General features: G+C 42.8%; 1 protein-coding gene across 1 annotated transcript; it reads left to right on the top strand.

The window, feature by feature from the left end:
- The first annotated feature begins 1,021 nt into the window (after nucleotides 1-1,021).
- Nucleotides 1,022-21,593, top strand: LOC134450552 (cytochrome P450 2J4-like). The gene is made up of 9 exons (XM_063200389.1): nucleotides 1,022-1,219; nucleotides 11,337-11,414; nucleotides 11,594-11,696; nucleotides 12,390-12,550; nucleotides 12,688-12,861; nucleotides 13,710-13,851; nucleotides 14,004-14,191; nucleotides 14,621-14,762; nucleotides 21,418-21,593. Exons 1-9 carry the CDS (start codon nucleotides 1,022-1,024, stop codon nucleotides 21,591-21,593), a joined length of 1,362 nt encoding a protein of 453 aa, XP_063056459.1.
- Nucleotides 21,594-21,867: the final 274 nt, after the last annotated feature.

A 21,867-nucleotide genomic window follows, 5' to 3' on the forward strand; every position in this document is an offset into this window, starting at 1 on the left:
ACTGTAGGCCTACTGAACAAGTGTATGATGTGATATTTTCATTTTTAATAGGCTACCTGTTATACAATGTTAGAGAGTTGGTCTTCAACTAAGGGATGGCAGGTTCAAATCCTCCCTGATCTCTCCCTACATCTCCATCCATGGCTGAAGTGCCCTTGAGCAAGGCACCTAACCCCACATTGCTCCAGGGACTGTAACCAATACTCTGAGAAATAATAACTGTAAGTCGCTTTGAATAAATGAAAGCGTCAGCTAAGAGCAATGTAATGTAATAATGTGTTTAAGGTGTCTAGTCAGATTACATCAGACCATATGGCTGACTATGGTCTTTTGAAAACTGACTTATGAAGAGCTGTGTCTATAACCTCTGAAATTATTGATTATAAATATTGTAAATAATGTTTAAGGTTTTGGGAAAGGTGCCCTCTGGTGCCCACTGTAGGTGTATATAGGCAGTCATGGGTAAGCGGTTAGGGCATCAGACTTGTAGCCCAAAGGTTGCCGGTTTAACTCCCGACCCACCAGGTAGGTGGGAGGAGTAATTAACCAGTGCTCTCCCCCATCCTCCTCAATGACTGAGGTACCCTGAGCATGGTACCATCCCGCCGCACTGCTCCCTAGGGGCGCCATTGGGGGCTGTCCCCTTGCACGGGTGAGGAAGAATTGCAATTTCGTTGTGGGTAGTGTGCAGTGAACACTTGTGTGCTGTGTCACAATGACAATGGGAGTTGGAGTTTTCCAGTTGGGCTTTCACTTTCACTTCACTTTACCCTTCACTTTTGTATGAGACACCATCACCATCACCTCCCCACACCCCCACCCCTTCCAGGTATATAAACTACAACCTGTACACCTGTTCTTTGTTGCACTTGAAGAAGGAACGAAGTGTCGTGCCATTAAACAACTGGGAGCATTAACAGCGTTGTTCACATTTATTATTTACTTCAGTTATTTTATTTTGTCTAGCATATGTGCCACTGACTGGTGTGCGCGCATTCTCTGCCTTCTTAAGGATTGAACAATGACAGTGATAGCATATCTTTTAGAACTGACTGACATAAAAAGCGTTTTACTTTTTCTTTTAATTTTCCTTCTGCTGTTGGACTACTTTAAGAATAAACCACCAAAGAACTTCCCTCCAGGACCCCGGTCATTGCCCTTCGTTGGGCACTTGAATCACCTGACTGACTTCAGCAAAGCCCATCTAGAGTTCGCAAAGGTAGGCCTAATGTGTATGTGCAGCCATACTCTGTGACTGGCTAAAATGAGTAGATTAGTAGAATGATACTTTTCACATATGTTTTTGTTTTTATTTGGTTTTATTAATAATGTTACCAAAAAGTGGTGTTTTAGATTTCTTTTTCAGGTAGCAAATGCCGCTGACAGTGGCAGTTGTTCCCATTTGTCAAGTGTGTCAAGTGTACTTTATTGTCAAAAATGTATGTAACAGGGTTAGCACAAAAGTTTGAAATTGCGTTTGACAGTCTCCAATGTGCAGTTTAACTAGGACGTTGACAATAATGTCTCTCTCTCTCACACACACACACACACACAGATAAGAGAGGTCAAATCAAGCATCAAAACATCCTTGCCAGAGGATGGTCACAGAACCTCACATTATGACCCGACTAACATCATTGTCATCGTTAATTAAAGGATTGCAGTTGTAAGCGCTTTCAAATCATCATACCTTGCCTTTTTTCTTGTATTGCTCAGCCGTGGTCCTATGGGTCGCCAAAGATCCACAGTGGGTCGCGAAGCCCTCTTGATTTTAAGGGGTTTAATTTTAATATCATATATAGCCCATGTTGAATGTATGACAAAGCATTTAAACTAATATGCATGCATAGAAGCAAAAAAATGTAGGCCTAAGTGATACATAAAACATTTATTCTATATTTGACTGAAGACAAATTGAGGAATAAAATGATAACTAATGAAAGGAAAGGAAAGGAAACTCGCAGGAAACAGAGTATCATGTGACTCCCTCTCGTGTGGGCACTTGCGCGTTTCGGTCACCAAAGCTTACAATGGTAAAAACATGGGTCCCTGAAGAAAAAGTTTGGGAACCACTGGCCTAGTGGTGTGCAAGAGTCGAACCCTGCGGAACACCACAGGAGAGATGAGCAGAGGGGGATACTGAGTCTCTAAGGCAGACTTTTAAAGGCACACTGTGCAAGATTTTTAGTTGTTTATTTCCAGAATTCATGCTGCCCATTCACTAATGTTACATTTTTCATGAATACTTACCACCACCATCAAATTCTAAGTATTCATTATGACTGGGAAAATTGCACTTTTCATAGATTAAAAGGGGGATCTTCTCCATGGCCCGCCATTTTGAATGTCCACAAATAGACATTTTTAGAAAAAAATGACTGTACTTGGGCCATACTAGAAAATGGTAGTTTATTACTTAGTAAACTTTCATGAAAAGATCAAATTTGGCAATTTCCATCAGGAGGAAAGCTTAGGCCGGCCGCACATTGGCTCCGACATAGCCTAAATGCGGAGCACTTTCGCTTCCGACAGAATTCCGACCCCCAAACCCAATTTCACACGAACGTAGCATTGATAGTTAATGGGCGGCGCCGAAAAAATAGAATTCGTCTCTAATTGCTATCCATCGGCAAATATCCGTGGACATCGGAGCTAGTGTGCGGGGTTCTATTGAAAACAATGGAATCGAACGTTTGCGGAGCAGTGCTCAGCACTCTGTCGGAGCCAATGTGCGGAAGCCCTTAGAGATGGGTCTAGTTGGTGAGGATGGTGGTGTCGAAGTTCACACAACAACACAAACACAAAATGAAGTCCACCAGTGTATGGTGAATTATCTCTTATTCTCTGGATTAGTTGTGACTGCACTTCACCAGCACCTGGAAATTAGCTGTGCATCATTGGAACTTCATACCTTTGACAACTAATTGTACATAACCATTGCAATAGAGTGGTAATAACAAAGAAATAACAACTTAATAATAACTTAATAAAAGACATAATAACTCAATTGTAATACATTTTTTAGTCAATCTCAATTTAGGGGGCCCACATTTTGGGGGCAAAGTGGTTGAGGCCCTAGGCGCTCTGCTTACTCTGCTTATGCCTAGTGGCAGCCCTGGACACCTGGCAAAAAAGGCCCTGAATTCCTGCACATCTTTTTCATGAAGTCATCTTTAAGGAAACATTCAAACATATTTTTTACACAACCTTCCTTCATTCTTTCGTGAGGTGTGGATGTGGGGCAAATGTTTGCGTGCACTTCGACCGCACATTTCAAGATTGGCATCTTCCTTACCCCTCCCCATACACTACAGAATAGCCTACATTTTCAGATTATTTTATTTGTTTTTCAACCTCTACACGGTCTGGCATCATCTTATGTATCATACATATAAAAAATTCCCCTCAAGGTCCCTCAGGTTGATCGCGAGACATGTTGTACATGTTGTACAATATGATGTCTTTCAAAAGTAGGCCTATGTAGCGAGAGGCTGGTACTGAATGTACAGTTGAGGATGATATTATTAGCCCACCTCCTGAAATAAGACATGTTGATATTCATTGGTATGTAGCCTATTTGTAATAGAAGTCCCAGCTGGGAACAGATAATGAGGAAATCGCTTCAGGAAATGAGTGCCGGGGTAATGAAGATGCAAATCTTTAAGGAAACATTCAAACATATTATTAACATATTTTTTAGACAACCTTCCTTCATTCTTTCGTGAGGTATGCATGTGGGGCAAATGTTTGTGTGAATGTGAAAGTGAAATGTGAAAGTGAAACAGAATTAGCATCCAGCCGTACTTCAGGAACTGGTTTCTCGGCATGCATGGTCTTATTAATCTGTCACGAGGTGCCTGAGCAGTGTTGCCAGATTGGCCGAATTGGGCTGCTTAGGATGGCCGTCTGCGGGAAAAATGGACTTTGGAGAAAAAAACACTAAAATTTTGGGCATAGAAAATAGAATTGGGCAGGATTTAGTGCTTCCAGGCAGGTTTTGATAATTTTTTGGGCTGGAAATCATCAGCCTCATCTGGCAACCCTGTGCCTGAGGTGGTTTACAGTTGCCACTTCGGCTGAATCCCATTTCAAGGGGAAAGGCCCCATTACGCCTTTCCCCTTCCCCTCCGTCTTCCGCGTTCCCAAGAAGGGCTAGGGCCGTTCCAATTCATTTTCAGATAGAGGTGAAGGGGTTTTCAGTCGGTACTTATTCTGTGGTATGTTCCTTTGTCCTTTGCCTGTTGATTTACAGTTACATTACATTACACTTAGCGGACGCTTCCATTTAATCAAAGCGACTTACAGCTATTCTTTTTCAGGGTACTGGTTATTCCCTGGAGCAATGTGGGGTTAGGTGCCTTACTCAAGGGCAGTTCAGCCATGGTTGGAGATGTAGGGAGAGGTCAAGGGGGATTCGACCCTGCAACCCCTAGATTGAAAGACCAACTGTCTTTACATTTGACAGGTGGAGTGTGGCCTGTGTGCTTCTCGTACATTATGTGTTTCTCACGCTCTCTGTACACTATCAGAAATAAATGAACAGAACTCTTCGCCAGAGATTCTTTAAGTATAGAGATATGCCAACATAATAGTTTTCTATGGGCACCTAACGTGACCAGGTTCTGGTCTGCCTAAAGGGGCGTGTCATAATGCTCCTATAATGAATAGAACAGTCCGTAGGTCTGCCTAAAGGGGGATTTTCCCCCCCTCCCCCTTGCGACAGTAGAACCCGGAAACAATGGGCCAGCGGAACCTCTCTCTTATCTACTCTCTCTGTCGTCGCTGTGGCAGTACCCTCAAGGGGAGTACCATTGTGTTGCTTGATTGGTACCCCAAAAAAGAGGTGCGTTCAGTTTTTTGCAATGTCGACCAATGTGCATCTGTCACCTCTCTTTTGAGGTACCACCCAAGCGACGCAATGGTACTCCCCTTGAGGGTACTGCCACAGCGACGAGTTCTGTACCTTTATTTCTGAGAGTGTACATGTGAATGTGAATGGTAACACAAGATATCCCAATAGATTAGTTAATGCACAATTAGTGCAGAAATTTTGACAGGCCTACCTTGGGGTGCATGGTTTCACTGAATTAATGTCGGGCAGTGTCAAATATCTCAAGCATGCCCCATTTCTCTCACTCACTCACTCCCTAATGCTCACACACACACACACACACACACCCTAATGCTCACACACACACACACACACACACACACACACACACACACACACACACACACACACACACACACACACACACACACACACACACACACACACACACACACACACTTCTCAGTATGACTACAGCAATGGGGTTAGTTCTTAGCATTTATACCTACCTCCTAACTTGGCATTTCAGCAGGCCTGAGAAGGAATGAATGACACTCTAATGCTTTATCTTTTTATAATGTTTTTGCTTATCTATTTATTTATTTGCTGCTTGCACATCCTCCCACGCTATGGGGTAAACTGGGACTGACCACTGTTGATGGATTACATCTGTTCTTGTCCAACGTCCTGTCTATGTTATGGGGGAATTAGTCCGGCAGCCAAAAGCCAAATATCAGCCGAACCCAGTTTCGTCTGATAAAGTTTTTTTCTTTGCAGTTTGTGGTTGCTTAAGGTGTACCTATTAAGATTCCAGACGATGCCCGGTGATATCCCTTGAGCATTTTCAGATATTGAGCCTTTTATGCTTGATGTGCTGCAGCCATAGATTACAACAGTGTTTGGCTCCCAATTCATGTTATGCTGACCAAATACCCTATACCATACTTATTTTGTGTTTGTTTACATGGTAGGATGTGTATAAGAACAGGTGAGGTATGGACATCAGTGGGGGTGGGGTCATGCATGTTTGGGAACGGGGCATTCACCCAAAAAGCCTGATTTTCCAAGTCGGAGACACAAAGGCCAACATTTCGCCAAACGTGGCTTTATATCTCATAGTGGGTTGTTTGGTTTTGCTGTTTGTAGTTGTCCAACATTTACCCATCAGGATAAGAGTGGGTGATGTGCCAATTTCAGATATTAACCCTTTCATGTTGATTTCGCTGCAGCCATAGCCCGCAAGCTTTTGACAGCTTCATAACTGCACTATGATTAACCATAGAGCATTCTGGGTGGTAGGCCTGCCACATCAAAGTGGAGAAAGTGTCCTCGTACCAAATAAATTTTAGACAATTACATAACTAGCTGTTTGTCAAGCAGAAATATGTAACATTTAGGCGAATATTGGTGGTGTCAGCTCAGACATACCCAGAAAGGATTACTAATTCAACACAGAATTTCACCATTTCATACATTGCTATTTACTCTTCCTGTGCTGTTGTAACACAAAATAAAAATTGTAAGTAATAATTACGTACATCATTTTTGGCTGATTATTTGTTTGCCTACAAAGTACATAATTTCAGTGGTGGTCGTATTAACATGGAAAGAGATAAAATTAAAAATGTAAATCCACAAAATGACATTGTAATTGACCTTTTACCAGCCCATGCCATATCAGGGTGTGACACTGCGGCATCCTATTTTGGTATTTGTAAAGGCTTTGTTATCAAGACCCTAAAAGCTGGATATCACTTGACATCAATTGGTAATGTGCTGGCACCATTCCAACAACTTTCCAGTGAGGCCACTAACTTTGTGTCGGCATGCTATGGCATTCCAGACAGTATCAGCATGTCACATACGAGGTTGGTGGTGGTATGGGGAAAAAAAGGAATGGGAAAGGTAATTTATCTTCACCTAACCTGGCTGCTCTTCCACCAACAACAGAGGCATTTCTTGAGAATGTGAAAAGGGCTCATTTTCAAGCAATATTGTGGAGGACACACTCCACACTCCACCTGAACTATCTCCTGAAACATTTGGATGGAAGAAAGACCATTGCAACAAAGCACTGATACCAATAAGTGTTCCAGAAAATGTCAAAGTGGCACCAGACTACATTTTACAGATGATCAGATGTGATTGCAAGAGTAAAAGCCCCTGCAATTCTAAGAAATGTAGCTGTGCTGTAAACAGTGTGCCTTGCACCATTTTCTGTGCATGTTTTCAGCTGGGATGCTGCCGAACCAATGTTGTGTGAGCTTTACTGTGTGTGTGTGTGTGTGTGTGTGTGTGTGTGTGTGTGTGTGTGTGTGTGTGTGTGTGTGCGTGTGCGTGTAGTGTATATAATGTAGGCTATAGGTGTTTTAGATGTTAAGGACTCTGTATGTTGTATAGGTTTAGACAGGTCTTTCTGTGCGAATTTAAATGCATGTACATGTCTTATTTGATGGCTTTATGGACTTTTAAGTGATCATTTAATACCAGTCAGGATACACTGGATTCACTTAATTTTTTGACTCAACAGTATATGGGTGGGAGACGTGACGCCTTGTTTTTTCGTAACATTGGTTAAAAACCTACAAAACTGTTATTTTCCTTAAAAAACAAATGTCAATGAAAGAAGATGTGGTACATTATGTTTCATATTAGTCTTAGATGAGAAGAAACATTTTTGTTAAGATTTATGTAAAGGTTTATATGTCAAATTTCCTGCGGTGTGACTGTAACATTAATGAAACAATATATTATGTGACTGTAACATTAATGAAACAATATATAATAATATATATATAAATTAACCAACAACATTTTGAATAATGTATGAAGCATTTGGCATGATTGCATAAATCTTAACTTTAGATTAAGATATGTGAATGTGGAAAAAACTCAAGACAGTAATATTAACTACAAGTTCAATTTCGTAACAAAAATTGCGTCCTGTGGGGTGACATGTATGTCAATGTTTGTGAATGGGCAGCTGCAAGGTCAACTACAAGGGTCTTAAAGACTGGCTCCTAACCAGTCAGTACCTCAGTTATTGGAGAGTGCTGTGGAAGTTTAAGGTGACTCTTAACCTCTTAATATGTCTTCATATTGCAATCTTTCTGTCAGGCAATGCTTAGGTTCATTTTATGGTGTCCTGTGGTGTGACTGCTCTTATAGGAGGAAAAAAAGGTTTTTTTATTAATGAAAACACATATTAAGATTAAACATGATATCATTATCAAGTTAGCATGAGCTCAGATGTCAGTCATGTATACAAAAGGATTAAAATGGCCATAATGCAGTGAATTCCCTGTGGTGTGACTCCATTTTCCTGCGGTGTGACATGCCTATGCTATGTGTTGATGCAGGACACATTTTCCCAAAAATGGCAAAAATAAGGTGAAATTCCACAGACCACTGAGTGCTTTATTTTTTTCTATTTTTTCCAATTTTTATCCATCATTTTTTTCAGGAATTTGAAAAACTTTTTTTTTTTGCGTTACGCCCTTAAACGTCAACCACCCATATATAATGTATAGCTGTTTTCCCATGTTTAGACCTCTCTCTCTCTCTCTCTCTCTCTCTCTCTCTCTCTCTCTCTCTCTCTCTCTCTCTCTCTCTCTCTCTCTCTCTCACTGTCTCTGAGCGTGCGGTACTGTATGTTGCAGTGTATATAGGTCTTTCTGTGTAAATTTAAATGCATGTACAGATCTTATTTGATGGCTTTATGGATTTAAGTGATCATTCAATACCAGTCTGGATACACTGGATGTATGTCATTTCTTTACTCATCTTTTGGAACAGCCAACGACTGCTCACCAGTTACCCCCACACTCTGTTCTTTTTTTTCTTTTTTTTTTTTTTTTGGGGGGGGGGGGGGGGGGGTTCTTTTATGTTGGCTATTTGTGGTAGGCTACCTACCGGCGATGTTGTCATGTATGTTGTCATGATGTGATGTTATGCAGGATCTCATAATGCACAATCCGTTCCATACTTTACAGTCTTATTCTAAGCAATGTTGTGAATGTTTTTACTGAGGCATTTCTTGATTTGACATTCATGACCTGATTTATATAACTAAATGCATAAAAATAGGCCAAAATCGCATTTTTTAAGGTTATTAGCAGTATTTTCTCTGTACCTGGATAACAAAAGGAGATAGCCACAATTAACCACAGTAAATATTCTTGTATGTACGATATTAACAAAATAAAAAAGGAATTTTGAAGCTGGCATTTTCAGGTGGTCAGATTCATTGCATCAAAATATATGCAAATTAGTGCATATTTAATTAGATAATAGCCTAATTAGCATATTTAAACATAAAATATAGAAAACTTGTAATACATTTTTTTCTCCAATTCATACGAGTAATCATCTGATGAAGTTTCATATCGATATCTGCAAGTTAAAAAAAATACCATATTCACCTACAGTGTCTCGCCTTATTTGTGGGATTGCTGTTATGAAAGGGTTAATTATTACCCCATATTGAGTTTGTTTCAATAAGGGCAGTGTTAAGGCAGTCCAATGTGAATGTTTTTCAGGTAATATAAGCAATTTGGTACATTTTGTAACATTATTCACAGTAAAATTAGGTGTCTTTAGTTTTTTTGTCATAATTTGCATTTATGGGACAATAAAGGCTCAAAATCTGGAAATGCTCAAGGGATATCACCGGGCATCGTCTGAAATCTTGAAGACTTGCCTAAAATCTATCAGATAAAGCAAAAAAAAAACTTTATCAAAGAAATCTGGGTTCAACCCCACGGCTCCCGGACTAAATGTGTTGTTTGGGGTAAATGTGCTTGGGAATCTGACTGTATTGTGTATGTTTTCATGTCTTACGCTCCTCTCACTAGAAGAAATTTCCCCCATGGGGTACAATAAAGATACTACTACTACTTTTACGCCCAATCTTAGCCAGAAGAAGGCTTAAGCCCAGCTGATAGAGTTACTTGTGCTGCACAATCCTTGGTGCTGAACAAAGAAATAACGTATTTGTGGAAAAAAGGTTCGGACACTCCTTTGGATTCTTTTCTTGTTTAAGTTATTTTTTTCTTTTTATTAATTCATTGGCACGCATGAGGACATTTTCGACCTCTCAGTCTTCAGGTGAATCTGAGGAAGACAGAGAGGTCGAAACGTCATCATGCTTGCCAATGAATAAAAAGAAAAAAAATAAAGAAGAAAAAAATCCAAAGGAGTGTGCGAGCCTTTTTTCCACAAATTAAGTCCAGCTGGTGCAACGGGCGTAACAATTTCTAGTTGGTCTTAGAACGTTGAGTCATGGCCGACTTCTCTTAGGACCTGTCGTGAAACCAGTTGGTACAAACTACATGCTTTCAGTTGAGAAGTGCACCATCAAATGAACTTTGCTATTAATTCTTTAAGCAACCATTTCAAATCAGAAATTTAGCAAACGATACCCCGATGCAGGGGCGAGTAGGCTAATGCTAGTAATGAAAATAAGCACGTTGGCACGGTGGCTTACTTGGAAAAAGTAACTAGTTACTGCTCCAAAAAGTAGGCCCTAACTGAATTAGTAAATAATTAACAAATGTCAGAGGCTTTGAATTTGACCATAAAATAGTTAAATGGCATATCCATCCTTGTTCTGTGATCATAGACTTTATAAACTGTATAAACTATAGCCAAACAAAATTGAGGTTGGAATGTGTCAGATTCTTCCTTAAATGCTGCCAGCATTGTCCTATTTGAACCAACAGACTTTGACATGAGACTGAAAAATTGCATTGAAAAGAGATGGGCACTGAATGTTACCTAGAAACATAACATAATTCTGAAGTTCTTGTGGTTGAGGAGGTTTGTGGTCATGATAAATCTCAATCTTGAATAATTTGGGATCATTTTGTAAAAAAAAACCCACACACACACTTTGCATCTTTGACCGAGACAGCAAGTCTTTGTGATGTATCAAGAGCCACGGTATCCAACGTAATGTCTGCATACCACCAAGAAGGATGAACCACATCCAATAGGATTAACTGTGGACGCAAGAGGAAGCTGTCTGAATGGGATGTTTGGGTGACCGGCCGTGTATATTGGCCCTGTGCAGCTCTCGATGGACCGTTCTGGTGGAAACAGGAGAGTTGAGGTGCACATTTAATTCTACCGTGATTTGGATGGCTGTGGTTTTGTGGGGTTTTTTTTATACAGTGCGGGTTACAACTCAAACATCCCTTTCAGAGAATTCAGACAGCTTCATCTTGCATCCACAGTTAATCCTGTTGGATGTGATTCATCCTTTTTGGTGGTATGCCGACATTACCTTGGATACCGTGGCTCTTGATACATCATGCTGCCTGTCCACAAATGTGTTGCTTTTTAAACAAATAGGCCCTTTACCACCCTTATCACTTTCAAGTAGGCCTACTTGTTGCTTTTTAATTATTAGTAGGCCATGTACAACCTCCAGAAGCCATATTGAAGTAATGTCTTAATGCCTAATGCCTAAACATGTGCTGCATTGTTGTCTGTGCTTCTCCTTCAGTTTGCTGAGAAATATGGGCCTGTATTCAACGTTCGGCTTTTCGGTGCACGACTTGTGGTTGTCAACGGCTACAAAAAAGTGTGAGAAGTGTATATCAATCAAGGAGACCATTTTGCTGGCAGACCAACTGGTATACCATTATTTGAAGACATGATTGGTGGCAAAGGTGATTTCTCAAATGTGAATAAATTGGAAAACATGAATATTGACACTGTCTGACAGAATCCTCAATATGCTGTGAAATGTTACAAATACAGACTAGTATGGTGTTTGTCTCCAAAGGTATTCTTGCCTCAAATGGATATAGCTGGAAACAGCAAAGGAGGTTTGCTCTGCACACTCTGAGAAACTTTGGATTGGGCAAAAGAAGCCTTGAGCCATCAATTCTTCTGGAATGCCGATATCTAAACGAAGCATTTAGCAATGAGCAAGGTATTTACAAAGTTTAGTCACGTAATTAATAGGTCATAAATGTACAGGGGTATGAGATAAGACATTGGTTTAAAAAACAGTCTTGCACCGATACAATTTTTTAGCCCCGATACCGATACCCAATACCTGTGCTGTATCGGCCGATACCGATACCACCCTATTTGAAATGTATATATATATGAAGGGCTGTAGTGCATACTACTTGGATGTAAAATCATTGCATGGCTTTGTCAGGCTGCTGCCTACCTTTGTGAAACAGGAAAAAGACTAATACAAAGTGAATCCAGCAAAACTTTTTATACTTTTTAAATACCTCTATGAAATAACTAATTTCAAGGCTGTTTTAGTGTCATACAAGCACCTGTAAATGGTATCGGTGCCATATTTGTTGGTACTCGCCGATACCGATACCACCATTTTAGTGCCGATCCACCGTTCCACCGATACTGGTATTGGTATTGGTGCAACACTATTAAAAACCCTGAATGCAATTCAGGTATTATTCAGGAAATCTTTTAACTGTGTTTTTATTTATTCAAAAATGTTGTTTCCTCTACTAATTCTATATAATATAGTAAGTCAGGTGCATGTCTTCACCACATTATTTGATACTTCTACTAGGTAAGGCCTTTGACCCTCAATTGCTTATTAACAATACTGTGTCCAACATCATCTGTGTGCTGGTGTTTGGAGAACGCTTCGAGAACACTGACAATGACTTCCAGTCCCTCCTGCAGAACATCAATTTACTCGTCAGTCTTGAGGCGGACATTTGTGCCCAGGTCAGGTCACCCTCTCCTCTTACTCTAACACGTTCAGATGTCATCTCACTTTATTTATTTCACTTTTTTTGTTGTTGTACTGTGTCTTCCGTTTATTTTCCTTTTCTGTTCTACTGTCTGCATTTTCTTCTCAGTAGATGTACAATATGCTCCCATGGTTGATGCGCAGAATTCCCGGCCCACACAGGAAACTATTGGCCGTTTCGGATGGCATTGTCGACTTTGTAAAAGGGAAAGTGAAAGACCATGCAGACTATGATCCCTTAAATCCCAGAGACTATATTGACTGCTTCCTTGCAGAGATGGAAAAGGTGGGTTGAGTGTTGAGTGTGAGGATCCTACATTTATTTATAATAAGACAAAAATGTGGGGGCGTGAACTGGGTTGATTAGACAAGCAAACGTAACTCCAGTTGGTGACAAGTTCAATCCCCTTGATTAATTTATCACTGAGCAAGGCGCTACAACATACTTGTTCAACAGGGGTGACTTATTATGAATAATAAGCTGACAAAATAAAGAGAACAAGACACCAAGTTGTGTGTTATTGCCCTTCAGACGTTTCGGTCTTAACCCTCTTCAGTTGATATCAGGGATAGGAAAAGGACTGATGCATATGAATAGCTAAATGACTTTAAGTGAATGATGTAGTCAACTTATCAAATAGCTTAAAGGGACACTGTGTAAGATTTTTAGTTGTTTTTTTTTTCCAGAATTCATGCTACCCATTCACTAATGTTACCTTTTTATGAGTACTTACCACCACCATCAAATTCTAAATATTTATTATGACTGGGAAAATTGCACTTTTCATACATAAAAAGGGGGAATCTTCTCCATGGTCTGCCATTTTGAATTTCCTGAAATAAACATATTTAGCTGCAAAAATGACTGTACTTGGGCCATACTAGAAAATATTAATTGATTACTTAGTAAACTTTCATGAAAAGATTAAATTTGGCAATAGGCAACCCAGTTTAATGAGCAGCACAGTTGCAGTAGCCTAACTTTTTTGACCATTTCCTGCACAGTGCCCCTTTAAAAATTAGTATGTGCATAGACACAGGTTTACGATTTCTCTCAACAGGTTTTCTCCCGTCTAATAGTCCCTAACATTCGTGCACTCCTCATTTTCCACCCTTTATGTTTGCTTTCTATAGTGGAAGGAGGACAAAGCAGCAGGCTTCAATGTGGAGAACTTGTGCCACTGCGCCCTGGACCTGTTTTTAGCTGGAACTGAGACCACATCAGCCACACTGTACTGGGCACTGCTGTACATGATCAAGTATCCAGAGATACAGCGTGAGGAAAACCATTCAGATTTCATGAAACATTGGTCCAAGTTGTTAACCTGATTTACAGCATTTGGCTGCGTTCGGCTACGGCCAAGAGTCAGGTAACAAAGTTGTACAACCTCGTTCACAACAATGATTGTGTTGCTGCATTTTCTTTAGGAAAGGTGCAGGAGGAGATTGATCGAGTGGTGGGATCGTCAAAGCAGCCTTCTGTGGCCGATCGGGAGAACATGCCTTACACAGACGCTGTCATCCATGAGATTCAGAGATTTGGAGACATTGTTCCGTTGAATGTGGCAAGAAGTTCCACCCAAGACACAAAAATTGGACACTATGTTATTCCTAAGGTGAATGAGAGTTAGAATATCCATCTGCGTGAGAACCAGGTTAAATGAGAGTGCCTATTTGAGGATTTGCTTCAAACTGGATGGTGTCCTTGGAGTGGGAGTACTGTAGATCGGAGGCACTTGCAACTGAAAACAAATTTGTTTTTTGAGCATGTGCTTTTTCTAACAAGCAATCAAAAAATATGATTCCAAAATGAGGAATTTTAATTGCAAAACTAATTTTAAAATGTAGGCCCAATTTTGTAGTAAAATGTTCCATGTATTTTATTATACAGTAAGTAAATAGGCCTATGCACATGGCTTCGCTCAAAAACTTTGCTCAATGTATATAGAAAGTCATGGAAAATTTTGTTGTTAACATCTACATTTTGTTGTTGTTGTTTGATTGTTTTTGCCTGTATGATCAATATGAATGTGTTGCTTTCTCAGGGAACAATGGTAACAGGGACCCTACATTCTATTCTGTTTGACGAGACGGAGTGGGAGACCCCTCACACCTTCAACCCAGGCCACTTCCTGGATGCAGAGGGGAAGTTCAGGAAGAGGGAGGCCTTCCTGCCGTTCTCCTTGGGTGAGTATTAAAGGGGCTCTAGGTAGGATTAAAAGTTAAATTCATTACTGTCTCGAGTCAGTCGATGCTCATTTGAGTCATTAGTAGCCTAAGTGAACGATGACTCTCGCGACCACTTCCACAGTCCTCTGTCAGTGAACCTCAAATGCAACTTTTGACAGAGTGGTCCGCTACGAGTGTCGTGGGAGTTCTTTTTCTAACTTCGCTCGGTGTTTCACTATGGGATACGCTTGGGCGTGACCATCTGGATACGCTTGGGCGTGACCATCTATGGAAGCTCCAATGACATTACGTCTGTCAAAGACAGACAGTCGACGCAGTCGGGCTCCGCCCGCTTGGGGTGTCTACCCCCGTCGACACGCTGAGTCCAGCATTCTTAACGGTTTCTTCCCCACCTAACAACTAGTGCAAGGAGGGAAAAATAGGTGAAACACCTCACTCTGTTATCAAAGAACCGAGGGTTATAGCCATAACCTAACGTTCTTTTTCTAACTTCGCTCGGTGTTTCACTATGGGAGATATAGCCCACTCCCGGAATGCACGCTATGTAAAGCCCTTATTACAGTAGCATCGGTCAGAATGTATAGATCGCTGCTGGGGAGTCAGAACCTAGTACAGCGTGAGATAAGTGTCGGCCAGATACCTCTAGCTCATGAAAGCGGGCGAACGTGTACCCTGGGGCCCTGTTCGCTACATTGCACAGGCCTACCATTGGCAACCCCGTGGACAGTGCCCTGGAATTGGCCATTCCTGTTAATGCATAAGCTCTTAGGTCCCTAAGGGGCCGGCGAGACATTATTCTGATAGGCAACCGCTGTAGCTTTCAAAATCCAATGAGACAACCCCTGACGTGGCAGTGGTAGTCCTTTATGGCGTGTGGCCGCCACAAAAAGTTGAACTCTGCTAAATTCTGTATAGTCACAGAGCTTTAACAGGACACACATAGTTGAGCTCCTGACCCTCCTCTGAGTGAGGGGGCAGGGTGCGGGGCATCCAGGTCCTTTCTCCGACATCTAAAGAAAGTCCTGCTCTGGGCACAAATCTGTAATGGGGAGAAGACGCACCTTCTTCAAATCAGAGTCAGATTGTAAACCAAGAGGGCCTCACAAGGAAGGCGTTTACTTCACTCACTCATTTCATGGTGGTTAATGCTGTATTAGAACAGTCTTGACAAGCTAAACTTCAAACCAGTGATTTGGAGGGGTGAGCGTGTAGCTCAACTTAACCAGAACTAAGTCTCCAAGGAGTACTACCCTGCTGGCTTGTACTCAAAACTTAAGTGGCTGGCTGAAAATGCAGCAAGGTAAACTTTCCTATTGGGAAAGACTTTAACCCTGTGTAAAAGATCCCGTAGGAAGCTAAGAAGCTGAACAACAGGGCGTTAGGGAGAAGTGTCTCCGTGTGCCCCATACCTTGAACACACGCCATTTATGACCAAGTATGAAGTGTGTATGCTGCTGTCGCCCCTGGTACAGTCTCGGTGACTGCTGGGAGAGGGCGACTGCGTCTGAATTCTACCTCTCACAGAATGAGCCTACCGGACCAGCCTGTGTAGGTGTGAATTATAAATATCGCTTCTTGTCTGAGAGGATCTCTCAGTAGAGGTGGGGCCCCTGAGGGCCCTCCGAACAACCTTACACAATCGTGCCCCCATAGGGTGACATAACTGGGCCAACAAAATCAGTAGCAGGCTCTGTTGCCTGACTCTGACCAGTGTGGGGGTTATTATGCTTATTGGTGTGAATGCATAGAGCAGGGTGTTTTGCCCATAGCAATCTAGTGCATCTTTTATGCCCAGGAGGAATAGAGGGCACTGTGTGTTTCCTTACAAGGTGTAAAGATAGCAAAAACCTGCACCAACCCCTGCTCCACACAAGCCGATGTTTGAGAGTAGAGAGGATGTTCCCCTTGGCCCTGTTCTGCAGACTTAACAGAAACTGTGACCCATCAATAGTTTCCTCAACCACCTACATCGTTTTGGAAATGTTTCAGGGCCCAGAACACTTAATGTATATGGTCGCCCTGGACGTGCGATGGTGAAACCACTGCATGAACAACGTGGCCAGTAAGCTTTACTGTAAGCTTTACTGTAAAAGCCCTTCATCATAGAGACACCTCTCGCTACCGTAATAGCGGATGCCGTTACACCAACTGTAGTCTAGACCTTGTCTGACTACTACTAACGGTGACTTGTTGAACCCAAATTCACTCGATGCTTTAGCGCCGTCCTGGAATCTAATGCTGACTCCTTCGAGAGGGAGCAATAGGGGAAATTGTCTTAATTACAGTATTCTGATCCCAAGCCTGTCAGAGGGGCTAACGCCGTCCTCAATCGCCGGTTGAGGCAGCGAGATGCTGTATGTTTTGCCGTGGCGGCGAAACTCATAATACACATTCTGATTTCAGACAGGCTACAGCCTTGTGATAAGATCATCTGCTGTAACTCTTGTGACAACCCCAAAATCGAGACGATGATATGATTGACAAAGCACCTTGTTGTCAGATGTATGCGATTGTGGCATACCTGTTTTTATAAGACGGTCTGTAAAATGCGCTTTCCAGCTGAGATCGCGCAGTATGTTGAACAGAGCCCATGACGGCTCCTTAGAGTAGAAAAGAAGGGATCTCTTCGTTCGTAACTCGAGAACTCAGTCTACTGACCTTAAATTAGTGTTCCACTGAACCTAGGTGGTTTTGTGATCAACAGAAGTTCTTTATCCACTTACAGTGGAATAAAGTAGTGTTGCGTTTGTGTACTGTACGTCATGGATGAGCATGACCCGTCGCTCTTATATGACGTTAGTCACGTTACCCACGCAGCCGTGACGTGACGCACACTAGTAGCGTCACCGGAGAGATCTCTGCTATGTCTCCGCTGCCAATAAAGGGGAAATGGTGCGCCCTGGTGGTGTTATGACAGTGGTGCACCCCTTTTTTTTTATGTACCGTATTTATTTTTGATAGAGATTTCTGGTGTCAGCACATTGTACTTGTACACCTCGTGTGTGACTTCTCAATAACAACTCCGTCCTTGGCCCAAGGCATGGATGGGGATGGCATTCTTTATTTATTTTAAAGCACACTGGTCTGTTGAGGCTACCCCTAGGCTGCAAGGGGAGCCACTTTTGTGTTACCAAATCTGCCCCTCGCCTGGGTGCGAGGGATATTTGTTCCCTTAACACTGCTGAGACTACTGTGATAGTATCCCCTGTGTGCATAATGTTAACAATTTCACCCTTGGCCCCTGCCTGGATGCAAATGATAATTGTTTACTGAGCAGTTTAGTCTGGTGAGACAGAGGCTACTGCTTTGCATTACTTGTGTAAGTTATGTAGTAACAATTTCGCCCTTGGCTCTTGCCCAGATGCGAATGACCCTTGTTTACTGAACACTTTAGTCTGGTGAGATGCAAAGTGTGCATGTTTATAACATGTTAACATTGTTATGTGTTAAAACAATTCGCACTAGGCCCCTACCTAGATGCGAATGACCTTTGTTTACTTAACACTTTAGTCTGGTGAGACACAATGTGTGTATATTGTGTTAATAAAATTCGCCCTTGGCCCTGCCTTGGTGCGAATGACCTTAGTCTACTTAACACCTTAGTGAGATGAGACCGCTCTCATGCATTATGTGCATCTATGTGTTGACCAAATCGTTCCTGGCCCATGCTAGGAAGATAAAGATCTTTGTATACTGAACACCTTGGTATACTGAACAGTTTGGTGAAATTACCCTCTGTGTAGCATTGGCGTTTATTTTGTATCAACAGATTCGCCTTTGGCCCACGGCCTAGGTGCGAATAATGTATATTTACTGGACACTGAGATTGGGTGTGATTTGTGCTTGGTGACACTTTGTCTGCAGTTTCAGATTTTGAACACCTGTAAGACATAACCTTTTCTCCATCTTCCTCTCCGCTGTGGGCGAGGACGTGGGAACAAGTGAGTCTGGGCTGTCAGGTCCGCCACTGGGTCCTGTAGGCCGTTTGGACAGTTTGGGCCTCTGTTCTGGGTTGAAGCACCTTGAGCTTCTGACCGTTCTAGCCCTTAGGGTGCAGGCTATGGCCTCTCTCTCCATAGGATGACTACCTTGGCAGTGTTGACCTGTCTGGGAGGTTGGGGCCTGGGGGCGGCTTGTGTGTCAGGCTCGCCCAGAGAGCATCCTCCTTCTGCCTGCCGAGACCTTGTCTCCCTCATCTTCACCAGCACAGCGCCGGGCCCTTGGTGCATCGTGTAGATGATGCCTGAGTGTCTGTTTTGCCGTGTCCGTCTGGACCTGGTGACAGCATCAGAGAGCAATCGGACCGGCTCGCCCACCTATCAGTCTCTCTTGCAGGGGAGAGCGATGTTGGACATAGTCGACACAGCCCGTCGGTTAGGGCACATTTGGAATACTTGTGAGGCTTCCAGTGACAGGGGGCCATCTCTCAGACAGGCCAGGACTGCTGGGAGGGGTGGCCAGGTTGGACTTGAGGAGGGAGGGGGGGTTGGGGGCAGTGTTGCTGGTCCCTTTCCTTGTCTCCTGCATCCTGAGCAGAGGGCCGCAGAGTCAGCATGGTCACTGGGGGGCCTTGATTACTGCAGGATAGGTCGCCCACCCTGTTGGGGTCTAGGGGGCAGCGACGTGATGTCCCTGATATTGTGCTTTATGCTTGGGTATCCTCCTGCTCCCTGTGAGAGGGGGTAGCCTAAGCTGGGGTCGTCCTCGGGTGGCATGGTATCCACTGAGTCTGACTTGTGCATGGGGGCTGTTAGTGACGATCACCACATTCAGCCTCCGCTCCCGAATTCCCTCTGGTATTGTCCACGCAGTGGTGCAGGTATGGCGGCCTGCAACCGTTGCATGTGCATGGTAGGGTTCCATGCAGACCTGGGATTCTCAGCCCGCCATGGTGGGCTGCGTGACGCCGGCACGGGAGGCAACGGGCTCTTCACTCTTTGTTTTCACTCTTCCCTATGGCGGGGGAAATGCCTGAAGCATATTTCAGAATAAAAGAGAGAGGAGAGTAGTGTTACTCGAAGAACTCGTCATAACAAGTGATTACTTCAGTTAACACCAGTGTTAGCAGATTAGCCGCACGTGCGGGGTAGCTACAGATCGAAGCTAGCAACTTGTTTCCCGCCGAGTGGGTTTACATGCGGTGGGTTACCAACAGAAAACAGATTAAAATAGTCAAACAGAGTAGCGAGTGAGGCGTTCTCGCTCCCTGTTGTAAGGTGTAGCTTACCATTAATAAGTTATCACCGGCACTCGAGTGCTGGGTGGAGGTAGAGGTAGCTAAATCAGGCTAAGCTGAAGTTAGGTAGCTAGGTGGGTTAGGTAGCCCGCCATACTAAACTTGTAGCTACAGATCGAAGCTGGCAACTTGTTTCCCGCCGAGTGGGTTTACATGCGGTGGGTTACAAACAGAAAACAGATGAAAATAGTCAAACAGAGTAGCGAGTAAGGCGTTCTCGCTCCCTGTTGTACGGTGTAGCTTACCATTAATAAGTTATCACCGGCACCCGAGTGCTCGGTGGAGGTAGAGGTAGCTAAATCAGGCTAAGCTGAAGTTAGGTAGCTAGGTGGGTTAGGTAGCCCGCCATGCTAAACTTGAAGTTCGCCACGACGCGGACACTTCACTTGAGTTGGAAAGTAAGCTGACTTAACTGCAAACCTTCAATGCACTTCTTGACGAAGGCAAACAATATAGCACTTACCGGCCGCGGTCGCGTTCGGCGACGGGGTCCTGGACGGTCCGTCTGTGAACGGTTAAGCGAGCACAGCCTTGGCAGGTGCGAGGAGCTTGTAGTAGATCTTCACGGGAAGAAAGCGAGAATGCTGGACTCAGCGTGTCGACGGGGGTAGACACCCCAAGCGGGCGGAGCCCGACTGCGTCGACTGTCTGTCTTTGACAGACGTAATGTCATTGGAGCTTCCATAGATGGTCACGCCCAAGCGTATCCCATAGTGAAACACCTCACTCTGTTATCAAAGAACCGAGGGTTATAGCCATAACCTAACGACACTTCTCGTACAAATCACTCTTTTTTTGTATTCAGATTTTTATCATCTGCTGGCATTCCGTGATAAAAAAACATTCCAACAGCGACTTTATTTAAACAGCATTTTTTCATGACAAACAACGTCATTCTACATTGTGCCTCTTTAAATAGGCTGTTTAGGTAGTTGAGGTAGTTTAGGTAGTGCCCCAGACATCAGTCCCTCAATGTTCTTTGACATTTACGTGATTAACGATGCAGATGGAAGAAAATTTTGGAAAAACGTGAATTAGACTACCTGGGCCTTTCATCAGTACTGTTGGCGGAAATGAAATTAGGCCTACTGTATTGCTATTGTTGTTTATGATCATTTTGCCACCACCCACAGTTTGTAGTCTGATGAGTATTTCCACGAACAGAGCAAAATGTCAATCAAAGCTCATTGCAGTTTAAATTTGAAAATGGGAAATACTGTATCTCGCCCTACTGAAATTGTGAGGTTGCAATATAGTATCCCAACAAGAAATGTATTTTAAAATGAAACTAAAAGCTATAATGCACAACACAGGATTAATACAGAAGCTGTGGATATATTAAACTGTAGTCATTGTAGTCCCCTGCATATCTGTTTAGTATGTCTGTGTTGTGTGAATTCCTCTTTTTTGTCTTAGGTAAAAGAGGGTGCCCAGGAGAGCAGCTGGCTAGAATGGAGCTGTTCCTGATCTTCACCTCTCTACTGCAGCGATTCTCCTTCTCACCACCAGATGGCGTTGAACCCAGCTTGGAATCCGAACATGCAGTCACCCACTGCGCCAAACCCTACCAACTGTGTGCTGTCCCTCGCTAAAATGTATAACATCGTTCAGTACATGTACTATGTCAGTATAATAACATATCTGACTTAAATTAACACATCTGACTTAAAATTTGGTAGCTATGTTGTTGATGTATATGGTTGGGAAACATTTGTGTCCTCAGGGCCTTTCCGTTCCTAAGTAGGCCTGTTTGGATAACCTAAAGGTGCCAATCTGTGTAGCTGCAATATTTTACTGCAATTAGTTTAGTGTATGGTTGTCATACTACTACAACCTTAAGACATCTAGCCTACTTAACACACAATT

The sequence above is a fragment of the Engraulis encrasicolus genome, chromosome 6 (assembly GCF_034702125.1).
Source record: "Engraulis encrasicolus isolate BLACKSEA-1 chromosome 6, IST_EnEncr_1.0, whole genome shotgun sequence".
NCBI lineage: Eukaryota > Metazoa > Chordata > Actinopteri > Clupeiformes > Engraulidae > Engraulis > Engraulis encrasicolus.

Coding starts and splice junctions, on each gene's coding strand:
- LOC134450552 (XM_063200389.1), top strand. CDS start 1,022: ATGACAGTGATAGCATATCTTTTAGAACTGACTGACATAAAAAGCGTT. Junction 11,697..12,389: donor TCTGAGAAACTTTGGATTGG/GCAAAAGAAGCC, acceptor TACTTCTACTAG/GTAAGGCCTTTGACCCTCAA. Junction 13,852..14,003: donor CAAGTATCCAGAGATACAGC/GTGAGGAAAACC, acceptor CATTTTCTTTAG/GAAAGGTGCAGGAGGAGATT.